Source organism: Eschrichtius robustus, chromosome 1, assembly GCF_028021215.1.
Source record: "Eschrichtius robustus isolate mEscRob2 chromosome 1, mEscRob2.pri, whole genome shotgun sequence".
NCBI lineage: Eukaryota > Metazoa > Chordata > Mammalia > Artiodactyla > Eschrichtiidae > Eschrichtius > Eschrichtius robustus.
The window spans coordinates 49,329,304-49,345,592 of NC_090824.1; the positions used below are offsets into that span (position 1 = coordinate 49,329,304).

A 16,289-nucleotide genomic window follows, 5' to 3' on the forward strand; every position below is an offset into this window, starting at 1 on the left:
TATTTCAGGAAACGCTATAGACTGGCGTAGCTGCCTCCTGCTTCCCCCACGGGTTCTAGTGGGTCTCAGAGGTTGCCTGTGACACTGAAAATTCAACACTAGTAGGAAGTAGCCGGTAAAGGGTCACACAAGGAAGAGCGTATGGTCCACTCTGCCTCGGCTGTAGTTTTCGTGACTCCGAGCACCAGAGCCATCCCTGCAGCCCCAATTAAAAGTATCTAGTTAGAGGGATATGCGTTTCCAGGACAAATTCCTCAAGGTAGGTAAACCATACCTGAACAAATCCGGGTAGATTTTATGAAATCCAAGGTGAGAGGCATCGTGACAGCTTTCAGAGCCCAGAAAAGAGGGGCTTTGCTCCTTTTAATTTTGACACCATGCACGACATCCCAGGGAATTGCCTGATTTTCCATAGGACCGAATTGGACCCAAACCCTATTTTCGCCTTTGGGGAATGTGCTTTGCACTTGACACTCTGGGGAACAGTTTAGTCCTTTGGAATCTTTTGTATCTATTTGAAATATAGAAATTTTCAGTTCTTCTGATGATAGTTCCTTATAAATAATGCCCTGGTGTTCTAAATTGGAGTGGAGGACTTGGTGACAGAGTGTGCAGCTCTCCCAAGGGTGGAAAGAGGCTGTTTCATTTCTTCTTTTAAAAGGAGCTTTTCAGAACAGAAGTGTTTCTCACTTCTCAACTGCAATTAATGCCACACTTAAGAAAGATTATAATACCACCTTTCATTGTAAATTATGTACCAGTGGGACATAACTGTGACTTTGGATGCTTATTAGATCATTTAAGGACACACAACCCGTTCATTTGTTTCTTTGTCTCTTTTAAAGTCTTCCCAACAAAAGCAAATTATTTTACAGCTGGTTTATAATTGAACTGAAACTCATCTTTAACGCTGCTTGTGCAGCTCTTAGTGACATATCTTGCCTTACTGTACTCTGAAATACAACCATCTTGTTGAACCAGCGTCCAAGGACTGCTTAAGTTATGAAGCTGTTCACTACCAGACAGGAAGATAACCAAGAATTCTACAAGAGCACAAAAGAAGCTGGGTTAGCGTATGGAATCCCTGTCAGTTTGCCTTTCCTCTTTGAATTCCAAAAATAATACCTGAAAGACTGTACTTTACATTTCCAAATATTCCACATCTGTAGAAATCTTTAGTGCACTGTACATGTTGGAATCAGTCAAGAAATTCTACCCTCAGAAGTATAAAAACCAATTAGTAGTATAAGATACAGATTTTCTCTAAATACAGTCAGTTCTCCTCCCAACTTCATGTGTCCCATTTCCCAGCTGCTCAGGTCTAACGCAATGTCTGCTAATGAACACATAAAATAAATATACAGTAAGGCAAAAAAGGAACACACCACTTAAATATTATTTTTTTGCCTCAAACCCAAAAGTCAGTAAATAAATAATAAGTGTGGTCCCCAGCGAATCTTTGCTTTGATAATTCTTTTTTTTTTTTAATTTTTTTATTTATTATTTATTTATTATTTTTATTTTTGGCTGTGTTGGGTCTTCGTTTCTGTGTGAGGGCTTTCTCCAGTTGCGGCGAGCGGGGGCCACTCTTCATCGCGGTGCGCGGGCCTCTCACTATCGCGGCCTCTCTTGTTGCGGAGCACAGGCTCCAGACACTCAGGCTCAGTAGTTGTGGCTCACAGGCCCAGCTGCTCCGCGGCATGCGGGATCTTCCCAGACCAGGGCTCGAACCCATGTCCCCTGCATTGGCAGGCAGATTCTCAACCACTGCGCCACCAGGGAAGCCCTGCTTTGATAATTCTTGATTACTTCTTTCAAGCAGAGGCCCCAACTCCAGAGTCCAGCCAATCCAGGTGGGAAGGGAAAGCAGTCCAGGCAAAGGCAAGAGGAGAGTGATGGTCACTGACAGAGTTGAGGGAAAGTGTGTCTTGTCACGCTCCCATTATAAACGCAGTCCCCATCCCAGAATTACTGGTATGCCCGGAGCTGCCACACCAGTATTCCATTGGCATTCTGTTTGCCATTGCTCTTTCCTGCTAAACTTCTTTTGCTCAGCAAAGCTCTTCAGCAGACAGGATCAGTGCCTGTGATGAAACATGACAAGAGATTAAAAATCTTCGAAGGGGCTATTTTTCTTCCTCCAGCGACCTATACATGAAAAATTAATAATAGTTATCCTGGTTATTAGCTATGACCTGAAACGTAGCTTCATATCATGTATTCTGAAAAAAAGCACTAACCCAATTCCTCTTTGTCGTGACTAACAGAATATTAATGGCTGAAAAGCCTTCTCCAGATCTCAGTAATTGTGCTTTGAAGGAGAGGTAAGGAAGTGGGATGTACATCCTTCCTGCATCCTGGGTATAACACAGAATACACTCTTGGGTAGCTGTGTGTAGGCTCAATGTTAGTTGTGTGATTTGGCTAAACGTGGGTGTGGCACCACTGTTCCCAATATTATCTTACTGTCTTTGGTTCATGTCTTTGAACATGTCCAGAGGGGCACGATGAGGAGAGTAAAGATTTGAAATCCACACCCTAGAAGAAAGGTTGGAAATCGATTCTGTTTATCCCAGAAAAGGGATGATTTAAAGGGGACCGGTGACTGCTCTCAAATATTTGAAGAACTAGCGCGCCGTTCTGTAGGGCCCCAGATAGTAATGCTACGATTAAGGAGTCGAGTTCCCAAAGAGATATATCCAGACCAATGTAAGCAATAACTGCAAACAGCAGGGGGCTGCCCGGAGGCCATGAGATCCTCAACCTAGGGGACTTCAAGGGGAAGCTTGTGATTGCTGCTCAGATGTTATCGAGATAAGTGTCTTCCCTCTAAGACTCCTGCAACCTAAGGTAATATCAAGTGACTTAGATGACCTGTAGGCAACTGACCCAACACTTGCACCATGTGCCCGTGGGGAAGGGCACAAAGAGTCTGCTGGGATCAAGTGGAAAGTGCTCTCTCTCTTGCACTTCATTTGGACAATTTTCATGACGAGGTAGGAAGTTTTTTTTAGGAGCTTCTTAGAGAAAATGGGGTAAGAGCCCAGCTGGTAGGGTATGGGAGGCCATAGGTGGGAAAAACTCAAGAGACAGAGATGGAGTGATTGGGTAACATGTATATTAAATGAGCTTGCTTGAATAGAGAGCATGGTTCAAGGTTGAGAGGAGTCAGGGACAATTGGGTCATCAATAAATAACGGATCTACATAAAAGGATAGAAAAGCTAACCATTTTAGTGTCAAGTTATTAATCCCATGAATAACCATAGCTGCCCTCAGCCCCATCCCGCAGAGTGGTGCCATCACCAACTCTAAGTGCTTCTTCCTGGTGCTGAGAATAGAAAAGGTGAGTATGATGGGATTGGATATGCTCCCTGAGTCTGGATTCAGTACACGTCTCTTCACTGGTTTTCAGATGATTACTCGAGAGTTCAATATACTCTGAAATTCATTCTACTATATATGTCCTTTCCCTTAATTTTCAGGGCAACAAGTATTTTAAGTATAATGAATTAATTATTATCACTTGGTGAAAAATACATTTCCAAGCAAATTCTTGTTAAAAATATTTTACTGAGATAAATATAGTTGTAAATTCTCTCCCTAAAAGAAGCCCATATCAGTCTGTGGTGCTGTGCAATTGTCTTTCAAATTTTTCCATTAAACTAAAAGACTAATTCCCCCCTGAGATCATTATAATGTAAATTATTTCTGAACAAGGAAATGATCACACATGCCAAATTACCCAAACCATTTGAAGTTTAGGTAGAAGAAAATTGGAATGTATTATTATTGGGAACACAAAGCCTTAACTCCATAAGTAGCCATTTCTTTTCTCTGAAAATCTGCTTTACACTTTTCTATAAAAAAGAAAAAAAGAAAAAGAAAAAAATTTCCCCCAAGGATAAATCTAAAGCCTGAAAAGCTAATTTTAATATGTTCAGAAATGAAAATGAGACTGGGTTGGCAGTATTAAACTGAAATGCTCCGCCAATGCCCTTGCTCTGAGCTCTTCAAATAGAATCCCGTTCTGCGCACACGTGCTCCACTGAGCATGTGCAGAACAGCATCTGGATAGCATAAGGATGTGTTCAACACAGAGGAACATGCTAACAAACTCAAACCAGAAAAATATTCCCAGGAACACTCTCTGGCCACCAAAACAAAATTATTTTTTCAATGAGAAGAAAGTTCCTTGGTGGTTTTGGACATAGAATACTACCATCATGCCATCTGTATTTCCTAAATTATTACTATCAAACTGAGCTCTAAGAAGGCCCCTATTGGTAAAACATCTGTCTCTGACCAGATAACCCTACTGCATACAACCACCTATTGTTCAACAAAAGAGAAAGGAATGATTTTAGTAATTTAGAGGAACTACCTCTAAATTACTCTAAATGTTAGAACCAAATCAAGTAATTGATATGTCCTTACTCTGGGATAATAGTGATCTTCATGCCAGACCTGACTATCTGAAAATAAAGACATTTTTGCCACAAATGCACCTCAGCACTGCCCATGGTCTGCTTATTGTTAGAGAACCAGAGATGTTCAAGGGCATCCCTAGGGTCTCAACTTAATTCAGAAACAAAGGTAAGGGTCCTTCCCTGATTACTTGTTCAGCCCTATCTTCCTCTCCTATTCAAAGAGCAAGTCTTGAGTGTGCTGGTATAGAAAAACCATCTCGTCCATTTAGAAACGGAAAAAATAAGAGGCAAAAGGGAAAATATGGAACACCAAAGAGTTGGTCAAAATCATCACCTCCTAAATAGAAACTCTTTAAGAGGCCATTGTTGTACAGGTAGTAACATCCAAGGGAGCTGGAGAGGGTGAAGTATTAATCTCCTCTTGGTCATCAATGGGTAAAATTTACCTCTAAGGTTTCTAAATTCAACTCTAAAGATATTTAATTAAACGGAAACTTCCAATACTTTCTCTACCACTAAAAATTGGGAGAAGAGAAAACAATTGCCTGTGATATTTGAAGTATCCTCTGGTCACGGGTTGCGACCTGCCGAGAATTCCCTCCCAGTCTCAAACCACATTGGCAACTATGGGGTGGATGAGGCTTTGTGGAAGTGCATCCGTAAGGCAGGTCTTGGGGAAAACTGCACAGCAGGTGGCGGATTTCTGATCTCTAGTTTGCATTGATCTTACATTTAGACACAGATTCAGAAGAACAGACAGTCCCTTTTCCAGTGTCTTCGGAAAGATTGCCGCTCCGTAGAATGAGTCCTTTCTCCTCCACCCTTAATCTACAGCCCAGCTTCCCCAGGAGATCCTACTTTGATTTCCGGCCCTCACCCCATCAGCTGAGCTTGCATTCCTCTTTACAGTCTCTCAATGCACCGGGTGAGCTGAGCTCGTCTGACCTCTCCTCTCCATCTCTGTGCCTTGAAGGCATCTCTGAATACCTGTTTCGTTCTTGGCGTTCATGTGCGTGCAGGGGGTGATGAGCTAGTCTCTATGTCTGTGGCCTGCTTCCCGTATGAGGAGCATTTGGATGATGGAGCTTTGTGGCATTCTTGTGTGTGTGGTGTGAGGACCAACCATCGAGCTGTGGTCAATGTATGTAATGGTGTCGGAAAGTGATGAGTGAAGTTGTTCTTTTTGCACAAGCTGGTACCACCATGGGAAACCTGCTCTGTCATCACATGCAATGGCATAGCACGCGCAGGTGCTGGCTGAGTGGAGGCTGTGGCCTTAGTATGGAGGTTTGCAACCCAACCCTGCTGTATCCAGGAAACCAGCTGTGTCTGGGAGACTGGATCAGTGCATCCAGCCTGGAGTGTCTGATTAAACATAGACTCAAGAGATCTTTATTGAAAAAATAAAAGTAAAAAACTTGCCAACAGCAGAATGCATCATACAAAGCAGGCAAACCAGAGAGCAGAAAGTGAAAGTATTTCCTGCCGAAGCCTGTGCTCACTGGTCAGACAGTCGGGGTCATGGCTGATTTTTTTCTAAGCAAAGGGGAGGAACCACCACCAGCTAAATCAGAAACCCTCAACTAGCCTAAGGCCCAAAGATGGGAGTCACTGAAAAGTCTGGCCTCCCGAAGTTTCCCACAGCCAAGAGGGTTGTGACACGGCTTCAGGCTGATTTCAGGAAGCTGGACTAGTGATACTATGCCGTGAACTCTGTCTAGCCAATAGAATCTTAAAATATCTAAACTGCAGTCCTATTTGATCTCTTCAGGACTATATTGTAATCAGGGATACACATGATGCACATTTCATATTTCCAAAGGTTTCTTTTTTTTGTTATTTTATTCTGTTTGCTCATCCCACATCCTGGAATGAAGAAGGCCACAGCATGACAGTGCAAAAAGGATGCAGGGACTTCAAGCTCTCTTTAAAATGACATTTTTCTTTGTGCTTTTATGTTTCTTATTGTTTTTCTGTGCGCTATTGGCTTTTAAACATGCTTTGTTATGGAAGTCTTTTCACTTGTGTCTAATGTACTGAAATATTGTTATAGTCTTTGTAATGTATATTGTCTCAAGAATAAAATATGTGGGTTTGGGGATATTTGATGGCTGTATTTGACACCATTGTTCTAGTTGTATCGTTGAAACTTAAATGTACGATGGTGTGTTTAAAGTAGTGTAAAAAAGATTTCAGAAAACTTGTTTTGAAAAAGACTTGCACAAGGCATGATTCATTTAAAAAATTTAAAAGCCCTATTCAGATTCTACAAATTTATTTCCAAAGCTGGATATGAGATTCAGTTTTAAAACTCCAGGTGTCCTGTACTCACTAAGTTCTAACCTGTGAATAGGAACTGAAGTGATAATTGATAGAAACTAAACATAAGTATCAGCCATGAGTTGGAGAAAATGATTATTCTGCATATGAATTCATCCCAGAGAAAAAAAAACTAAAAGTAAGATCATAATCTTTACATTTTGTTTTTAATTTAAGCAGTAGTCCTTTCTAAGGTGCTTTCTTAATTCTTCTAAAATTCTTTTAATTCAGTGTATTATCCTTTATTTAGCACATAAAGGCCTTACTGAATTGAAAAAAAAATTAAATGATCCTTTCTAGGAGATACCCTGGTGCTCATCAAAAACACATTTCCTAGATCAGTCACTGACAGCACTTGAAATTGTAGTTCACACACCTTTGAACATTTTAAGACTAGACTGCTTCATCCACCCTGATGAAACTTCTCATGGAGTAGGTAAGGGTATGTTAAGGAAAGAGGGAGATGGTTGCAAAAGTTGCACAGGTGATTCCAATACATCTCTGAGGTCACTCCCACCCCAATCAGCACCATCCCCCCTCCCCTCCCTTAGGTGAAAAGCACTCATGTAGTAAAACAATCTAAGAAAGAGATGAGGTCATTCTCATATTTGCTACATTTAATTCATGTCATTATTAATAATTACCAGTTGTATTTATTAACATAGGGATTACATTACACATTTAGTTATATAATTATCATGTGACTTGAGCCCAAGTCACAGCAAAGGCCTTTGGGCATAACCAGAGTTAGAAGTACATGGAATAATGATGTAGAATGGAGTTTTATCAAGATTCAGTGATTTCTCCATTTCAATTGGATGAATTTTTCTCATTTTCTTCTGAATATGGAAACTTTCGTGGAAAAGATTAAACTTGGAAGATGATGAAAATTTAAGCTCTACAGTTTAGAAACAATTGGAGGAGACTTTATTAAATGAAAACAAAACAAAACAAAAAAGATGTACTATTCATTTTGAAAGAGCAGAGAGGCAATTTTTACCCAGGCAAGTAAACTAACATAGAATGGGCTTTGGTTTTTCATGAATCAGGCCTCTGGTGACTCTCTTCAGCTGGTGCTTTTTACATGTATACAAATAATTTTTATTGACCTGGTTGTTTTTTCATAGCTTTGATGTGTAGTATCTCTTTATAGGATGCAATTTTGAGACACAATCTGCACCTTACTCTCAATTAGGCAAGTATACCTATTGTCATTGTCATCTTTTACTTATGTGCTTGGTATGCTCCACTCCCGTCACAAAATAAAGGGTGACAGCTTATTCTATGTCAATAAAATTGTCTAATTGTCATTCAAATCCCATTATAGCAGTTTCTCACATACGCAGAAAAATGAGTCTGTATTTTTAAATTTTATGCCTCAGAGAAGATTACTTTTCCCCCAGATTTCTTGTACATCAATGCAAAGCACTCTCTATAAGCAGAGCACTTGTGGGCAAAGGTACTAATCAGACCGATATGGTTTTAAACTGAGTAGTGTATGCAGTTTTGAACTGAGCCCTTTTTCGGTATTAGTCTATCAAAAGAGACATGTTTTCTTATCAATGTCAATTTTGCTTCCTATTTCTCTCTCCCATGCCTTTCACTCGGAATGACAACAGTTGATATTAAAAAGCTGTTGGCAGGTATGGAATAACCTTATTCTGTTACAAATAGCAGAGACCAAAGTGCATGTGAGGTGGCTCACAGATTTGATAAATCAGCCATTTCGTCTGTCCAGAGCATGTTCTGGGTAGGTGACATTTAGAACTCAGGCACAGCGCTGTGTACGAAGACGTCATTCCATCTGCACCTAACGTCCAAAACGTTTTACACGTTAGTTTTAGGAGTAACATGAAACTGCATTTGTGGTGAAGGAAGCAACCTGTCTTACATCCAAGTCACAATCACTCATGAAAATTAGTTTCTGTTGCTGATAGCTTCGGAGCTTTTGAGCTTTCGCTAACACTGAGGAAATTTTCCAAACGAGTAGATATGAGCACTTCTGCAGAAGGGATATTTCCTTGTTTCACTGAGTGTGTTTTATCCCTCCTCCATCTAGGACTCTAGATCCTAGCCTCCCCGTCTCAGGGTTACACAGGCATCTTAGCGCAGCCCTCTCCCCTTATGTCTCTGGTGTACTGTTCTGCCAGTCACCGGGTGAAGGGACTTGTGCCTTCCAAAGTCGATGCCACTTCACTCCCGGATCACCTGGCTGGGAGTGCAGTCTGTGCCAGGTAACCCCTGCTGAATCGGTCGTGTGTCCTCTGTCTCCTTCTGGGCGCAGAGAGCCCTAGCTCCCAGGAAGTGCCCCCCGTCTGCTCATTCACAGCCCCTTCTGGCCCTGGACACCTCCTTCCCGCATGGAAGCATGAAAACGGGACAAGATGCTCCTCTCCGGCCCAGGAGTGTGTTATGGCGTGAGCTCAGTGGGTCCGTCTTAGTAACCGCCCTCCCTTCTGTTGTTCCCAGTGGCCTGGTTTGCTTTTGACCCTGGCTCGGCGCACTCTGACATCATCTTCTCCAATGACAACCTGACTGTGACCTGCAGTAGCTACGATGACCGGGTGGTGCTGGGGAAGACTGGCTTCTCCAAGGGCGTCCACTACTGGGAGCTCACGGTGGATCGCTATGACAACCACCCAGACCCTGCCTTTGGCGTGGCTCGCATCGACGTGATGAAGGATGTGATGTTAGGAAAGGACGACAAAGCCTGGGCAATGTATGTGGATAATAACCGGAGCTGGTTCATGCACAACAACTCGCACACCAACAGGTACCCTGCAGCCCCTACCCCCCAGCCAAGCCTTCTTCACCTTGGCTTCCGGTCGAGAGCAAGAGCCCAGGTTCAGAGGCCTGTTAAACAGAAAACATGAAGGAAGACAGGCAGGCGATCTTTATTAAGCAGAAGTCCTACTGCTCTTGGCTGAGTCCATCCTGGAGTTTTCTTTTATTTTATTTGCATAATGACAGAGACATGAGTACTTTCCTAGGTCCCTCATGGCTACGTTCCACCCAGGGCTGGAAACTAAGAATCCTCGTGCATATGCATTATAGAAAAACCTTCCAGGATTCTAAAATCCAGACTTACAACTTACCAGAGAAACACTGTTGGACAAGATACTTAGTTTTTCTGAACATCGGTTTGCAAATCCACCAATTAGGAAAATCATGTTTTTCCACGTATAAATGTTCCCACGATTACATGAATCATGCAAAAATGCCTCCCATCCACCCGAAAATAGAAGCCACTGTTCTTCTTATTATGATTATTATCAGTACCACCTCTCAGAATAGTAGCCATTCATTAAACTAAGTCGTATGGATGCCAATTTGGAGAGTTTCATACTTGAAGAACTCTCTTATTATTGTATGGATTCAGAGTACCCAGTTTGCTGGGGAAAGAGAACAAAGGTAAAGGTTTTCCTTTAACACCAAAATATAGGCAAGTATAATTTAACCCATGCTATCATATTTTTTCTAGACCTTCTCTTTCATTTGGTTTGTGTTTTCTTCCTCAAATGTATTTGTCACAAATTTCCTAGGTAGAGAAGTGCCTTTTATGGATCCTGGTCCACCTTATTCTCAAAGATTTCCCCAGGATACATTCTCATTGGTGTCTCTGGGAAAAAAAACAAAAATACAGTTGTATTCAGTTGGATCACAAGGAAAGTGAGTCAGGCAGTGATAGGCAGTGGACTCCACTGTCTCAGCTTCTTCTGTATCCTCACCACTGCCCCTCTTCTAGCCAGTAGGACTCCTAGGGCCTTCACTTCCTGTTCCCTTGGATAGTTTCTATACATCTGCATTCACTTGTGTATTATTCACCATCACTTGAAGTGAGCACACATGCCATTCCAGCCTGATATCAAATCCTACTAGATGTATATAAGCCATTGTCTTCAGTAATTCACATTTGGGGGGACCCTCTGTCACCAGATCCCTGATGCCATGTACCACGCTTACTTCTTCCTTTTAGCTTCTTTATTTTGGGGTGAAGGAGTGAGTAATAACACAACTGCCACACTATGCAGAGAAACACTTTCTTAAGGCAGAACACCTCTGCTTGCACGCAAACCGCACGTCACCAGTGCCTTCGTTGCTGAAGCTGTGAATTTCCAAGATGAAATTGATACCCCTGTGTTTTAACCACTATGTGCAGTCTGTGTTCTGCGTGCCGGGGGAAAGAACAACACTCTAACATTCCTGTGCTCTGCTGAGATGAGGCTGAAGTTCAGTATTGCTAGCTCTCAAAGAGGAGAAAAAAGACGAATCTGATCATCCATGCTTAATGGCTTTTGTGAAACCATCAATGGAAGCGTAAGACACAATTCGTGGTCAAATGACAGTCACTCCACCTCCTACAGTATAATTAATTATTTCACCTTACAGAGAGGAGATTCCTCTTCTTCGGTGTTGCCAATTTTATGAAGAGCCTCCAACTTCTCAATTCAAATTCAGCATGCCCCAAATGACCATCTTTCTGGAATGAGCTTTTCTGTTTCATGGATAGCATAAGGGCCCAAATCCAATTTTTCATGCATGTGTTTTAGGTTCAGCTTAAGTGCTTCTTTGACTTTCAAATTAAATCATTTTGTATTTAATGACGTTTAATTCACACCATATGTGCAAAGCGTGAGACCCAGCTCTAGGCAGAGCTCTGATAGCCCAAAGGCTACTTTTTGCCCTTGGCCTTTGATGCTTTGTTTTCTACTAGGCGACTGCGTGTAGAGACCCTGTATGAAGGAGTTCACTCTCAGCAACAGCAGAGCAGCGCGGTGAACCTATACATTCTCAACAGGGGAGTGAAAATTGGTTTTCCAGGGAGCGAGCAAAAGATCTTACTTTTTATATATATAAAGCACAGATATATGTACAGCCCATAAGCAGATACACAGTATATCTGCGGTATTAAAATTGTAAGTGAGGAGGGGCGATTAGGCGGAAAAATGTTTTAAAAGGCTCCTGGGGTGGGGATGAGGAACGATACTTTTAAACAAGTTAAAAAATACTGGTTTAACCATACGAAATGGGAAGCTTCTAGAATGATGACAGGCAAGTGAAACCCCATGTTTTCTTTTCCCACAGAACTGAGGGAGGGATCACAAAGGGGGCCACGATCGGGATCCTCCTAGACTTAAATAGAAAAACCTTGACATTTTTTATCAACGACGAGCAGCAAGGTCCCATCGCGTTTGAGAACGTCGAAGGGCTGTTCTTCCCGGCAGTCAGCCTGAACAGGAACGTGCAGGTGAGCTGCAGACTCTGCTTCTGAGGCTGCCCGTGGGCAGCAAACTCAGCCCCTGCCCACCGAAGGCCCAGACCGAGACGCGGAGGAAGGGGGGGCGCCGGGTGGGATGGACGTGACAAGTGAGATGATTCCAGACCGGCGTAAGCCCCTCGGTTATATTTAGACACAATCTAGTGAACAGCAGGTGGGAAACTGGGATTCTCTGCGTGGCTGGCTAATGATCGTCCCTCTGAGCCCTAGATCCCTCTCTAGTAGAAAGGAAACTCTTGAATCAGCTGGCATGAAAACAAATGAAATGACTGAGGCAAAGCGCCGTGAGTGCCTGAGAAGTGAAGGTGTGGGCCTGAAGTGCTAGCATGACGCTCAGAAATTTGGGGCATTTTCTCTGCACTCTTATCAGTTCTGTCAGGCGCTTTGGGGACAGAAAACACATACTGATGATTTATTGTAAATAAAAACAACAAGTTCTTCTCATTCGTTCACTCGACAAATATCTGTTGAGTGCCTTTAATATGTCAGACACTATTGAAGTATTATGAGTATTGTTGTTTATCAGTGAAAACAAAACAAAAATCTTTCCCTCTTAGGGCTCACATTCTAGTTATAGGAGACAGACAGTGAATAATAAGCACAATTGCTATGTTAATTATATAGTATGTTAGAAGGCGATATCCAGTGGAGAGAAGACCAAGGGAAGGGTAAGGGACCAAGAGTGCCGGGGTTGGGAGGGCAGTGGCCGTCCTAAGCAGCATGGTCAGCATAGGTGGGCCTTATTGTAGTCACAGGTGAGCTGAGCCTTGAAGGGGGTGAGGGAGTGAGCTGTGTGGGGCTTTCCAGGCAGAGGGAACAGCCAGGACAAAGTTTCTAAGGCACAAGGGGCCTCACTTAAGCAAGGAAGGGCCAGGAGGTGGCAGCTGGGGCAGATGAGGGGCCGTGGGAGAGAAGATCAGAGCCATGCGGGAGGGTGTGCCCTGCCAGCCTCTGCCGGGACAGGAGCTTTCACTTCCGTCTTGAGCTAGAACTCATCATCAACTGTGACCCTCATTCAGCAAATGGCTGCCTTACGATAGGATAGATAGGGCTTGAGAATCAAAACACTGCTGGTGATTTTTGCTGTATATAAAACCACGTCTTGGGAGCTATTTTAAAAATCCATTGTTGTTTATCAGTATGTGCAGTAGAAGTGATTGCAACCCAGTGACCTCTGCCCTTCTGTCTTGCTGCAACTAGATGGGTTTTTCTGGACGGCTGAAATCTAATCTATCAGAGTGCAGCCTCTACATTGGACAAAAGAAAGCTATAGATTTCCCTAGAAGTGTGTCTTAGAAAGCCCTCATTCAAAGTTTTCCACATTTTCAGCTGTTTCCCTTGCAAAGAATATTGTACTCGACGCTCTTTAGGGGTTTCCAGGATGTTCTGAGTATCTTTAGAGAAAGACTCTTGGGCTGGGGAAGACAGGGACAAGACAAGAAGGGGAGAGATTACAGACAGCAGTGCATGAAATGGTTCTAGCCTGGTCCGTGCAGCTGAAGTATGAGGTTGGACAAAATTCAGTGAAATATTAAATAAGTGCCCATGTTTCTTCATACCTGGCAATCATGTAGTCCATCCCTAAATGAAAGGCTTATCCTAACTGGAATAACTAGTGGACAAATAATAGGGGAAGGGTTGTCTGCACATCTGCTTTCTGTCCATGGACATGGCAGTGATCACTGCCGTGTGGCCAGCAGGCTTTTCTACAAGCAGATCAATGCCTGTGTCTTCAGTCATAGGAACACAATCTCCCCAGAATCCGTTGAAGAAGCAAGTGGATGCGAACCATATTATCAAGTGTCTCCAAGATTGGGGAGCCCAGCATGGTGGCCAGGTTCTTAGCACAGGCTGAACTCTACTAGAATTCTCTTTAATGTCTGCTAGAATAGACGTTACAGAAAACTGAACAGATCCCCTTTTGAGTGAGGAACACACCCACTGTGCTCTGGGGAGGGGGTGCAGGCGGGGATCCTGCAGTGCCTTCGGGACTCACAGTCTCTTCCCACAGGTCACGCTTCACACGGGGCTCCCAGTCCCCGACTGCTACTCGAGCAGAGCGTCAATAGCCTAAAGATGTGCTGTGGAGGCGCCAGCTGCCTGTTCTTTCCTCCGCCTGAGCGCAACAGCAAGGAGCTCAGCCAGAGCTGGAGGGAGAGGGAGGAGGAGAGAGATGCTGGTCCTCACACCCCACAGCCCCCCTTTCCCTCCAGTCTCTCTACTGCTGTAAAGCCTGCTTTCTCTTCCATGTTCAGCAATTCTAACCAACGGAAGACCTAGACAGCCCACCATGTCACTTTGTTTCCACAGCCAGATTTTGCTTTTATTTACATTATTTTTTTTTATGTAGGTGAGTTATCTTTTCTTTCTCTTTTGATCATGTCATTGGTGACTTACTGAACTGGCACTGCCAAGAGAAAATTCTCCTGATAACTTTTTTCTTAAACTTTCTGTCAAAGAGGTAGGTAGTAGTGAGAGGTAAGGAAGAATGAGCTGAATTTGGAGCTTGCCGTTTAGAATGTTCTTGAATGTTCTTGCCCTGTGACCTCTCATGCAGCGTTAGCTCTGCAAAGCTAGTCTTTTCAGCAATGAAAAGTTTTACTATCCACTGAAGCACAAAAATATCAGCAACACGACTACACAAAGACAGAGGGGTAGGCTCACAGGACAGCTAGGTCATTAGGACAGGCCAGAAAATCTGGTCACTGAATGAAATTGGAAGGTCTCTAAATATAGGCAGGGCAGGGGACTTCATGATTTGGTTCATTTATTTACAAGTTTTTAATTGAGAACCGATTCTGGACCAGGCACTGTTCTAGACAATGGAGACAGAGTGGTGAATACACAGGTGTGGTCTCTGCCCTCCTGGAGCTTATATTGTCCTAGGAGAACAAATCAAAAATAAAATTATTACAAATTGTTATTAGTATTAGGAAGGAAATAAACAAGGGCCAAAGAGGCTCATTGGTAAGATCTTTCAGATCCCCTAGAATGATGCTAAAAATCCATACATTCTGGCCATAACACCAGAAACACACCAACTCAATGCCTTTTCAACTGTGCTATTTTAATTATGGTACCTGCTGCCATTCACCACAGAGTCCTTCTTTGGTTGAAATGATGTCAGCATTCTTATTTGTTAATGCTGCAATGATACTAAGCCTTAAAAATAAATGTGAAAAAAAATTAATGACCAGAAGGAGGAGGACTCATTGTCCGTAATGGAGGATCGTAAGTTGCAGTTCACAGCATTCACATTCTCAGGATTAATGCGCTTGTCTCCGTGTAGACTCACTATCTGTGCCTGTTACAAATGAACAATCCGTCCTCTCTGCTGCCACTCACATCCCAACTTTCTGGAATTGTTCAAATAATGTTTGGGAGGAAATGAAATTGTAGGTCATTGCTATGATGGATAGCAGAATAATAAGCTTATTACTTCCGTGTAGAGATAGACTTATATAAGCTACTCTTCAGATCCTTTTGTTTGACATGAAGTTTTAGAAAATGTAGCACCTAGAAAGAGGTTCTGGTTAGTTGTCTAAATATTTGCCAGGGAGCCAAGAAATTCACCATGAAAAAAAAAACAAGAATAACAAAAGGGAAGAGGTAGGATGGGAAAGCTAACAAATTAAAGTTTGGGCAAAAAGTAATATTTGTAAATAGCCAATAATTTACTTTTGGGCTTACTTTATTTAGATTATTTCTATCAGCTGTGGTGTTTTTCTAGTTAAGTGTACCTGATTTATTGAATAGGTGCTATCCTGTTTGTGTCCACCTTGGTTTTTCTTGGCTACAGAAATATTCTGTTGCAGGCCAACACTAATTTGATATATGATTTATTCTCCAATGAGACTCGATGGCTGGGCCGCTGTAGACTCATAGTTACTCTTGTTCCTTATTAAATTCATCCTGCTAATTAGATTTCTAGTGACCGGTAACACGTAGTTTACACAGAATTGCAGTTATAGATGCATACAGCTACTGTACTAGAACAGATGGATATTTCTGGTGTGCCAATAAATGGTTTTTATGAGAGGACATCCTATGTCTCTTTAGAATTTCTCAGTTTTTGCCTTTTGGGGACGACAATTCGCCTTTGTCAGAGCAAAGTGTCATTGGAAGGTCCCGCAGAGCTCGGGAAAACACCTGCACTTCATTCCATCTCCTCAGGAGCCTTGCACTGTCGCCTAGTGGTGCTGACCTCCTGAATCTTAACTTAGTATGAAACATTAACAGCGAGATGCTGTTGAGGGTCTGCCT

General features: G+C 42.6%; 1 protein-coding gene across 20 annotated transcripts in view; it reads left to right on the plus strand.

Annotated features, from left to right (window-relative positions):
- TRIM9 (tripartite motif containing 9) overlaps nt 1-14,153 on the plus strand; it is a 102,992-nt gene extending 88,839 nt beyond the window's left edge. For 6 of the 20 annotated variants that reach the window (XM_068529014.1, XM_068528749.1, XM_068528803.1 and 3 more), the window contains 3 exons: nt 9,218-9,521; nt 11,834-11,996; nt 14,038-14,153. In XM_068529014.1, the coding sequence (XP_068385115.1) occupies nt 9,218-9,521; nt 11,834-11,996; nt 14,038-14,100 (530 nt within the window). In that variant the 3' untranslated portion in view covers nt 14,101-14,153. Of the gene's footprint in view, nt 1-5,165; nt 5,355-7,901; nt 7,944-8,367; nt 8,392-9,217; nt 9,522-11,833; nt 11,997-14,037 lie in introns of all 20 variants that reach the window. The other 14 variants (XM_068528056.1, XM_068528215.1, XM_068529091.1 and 11 more) reach the window with 9 other exon arrangements.
- The last annotated feature ends 2,136 nt before the right edge of the window (nt 14,154-16,289 follow it).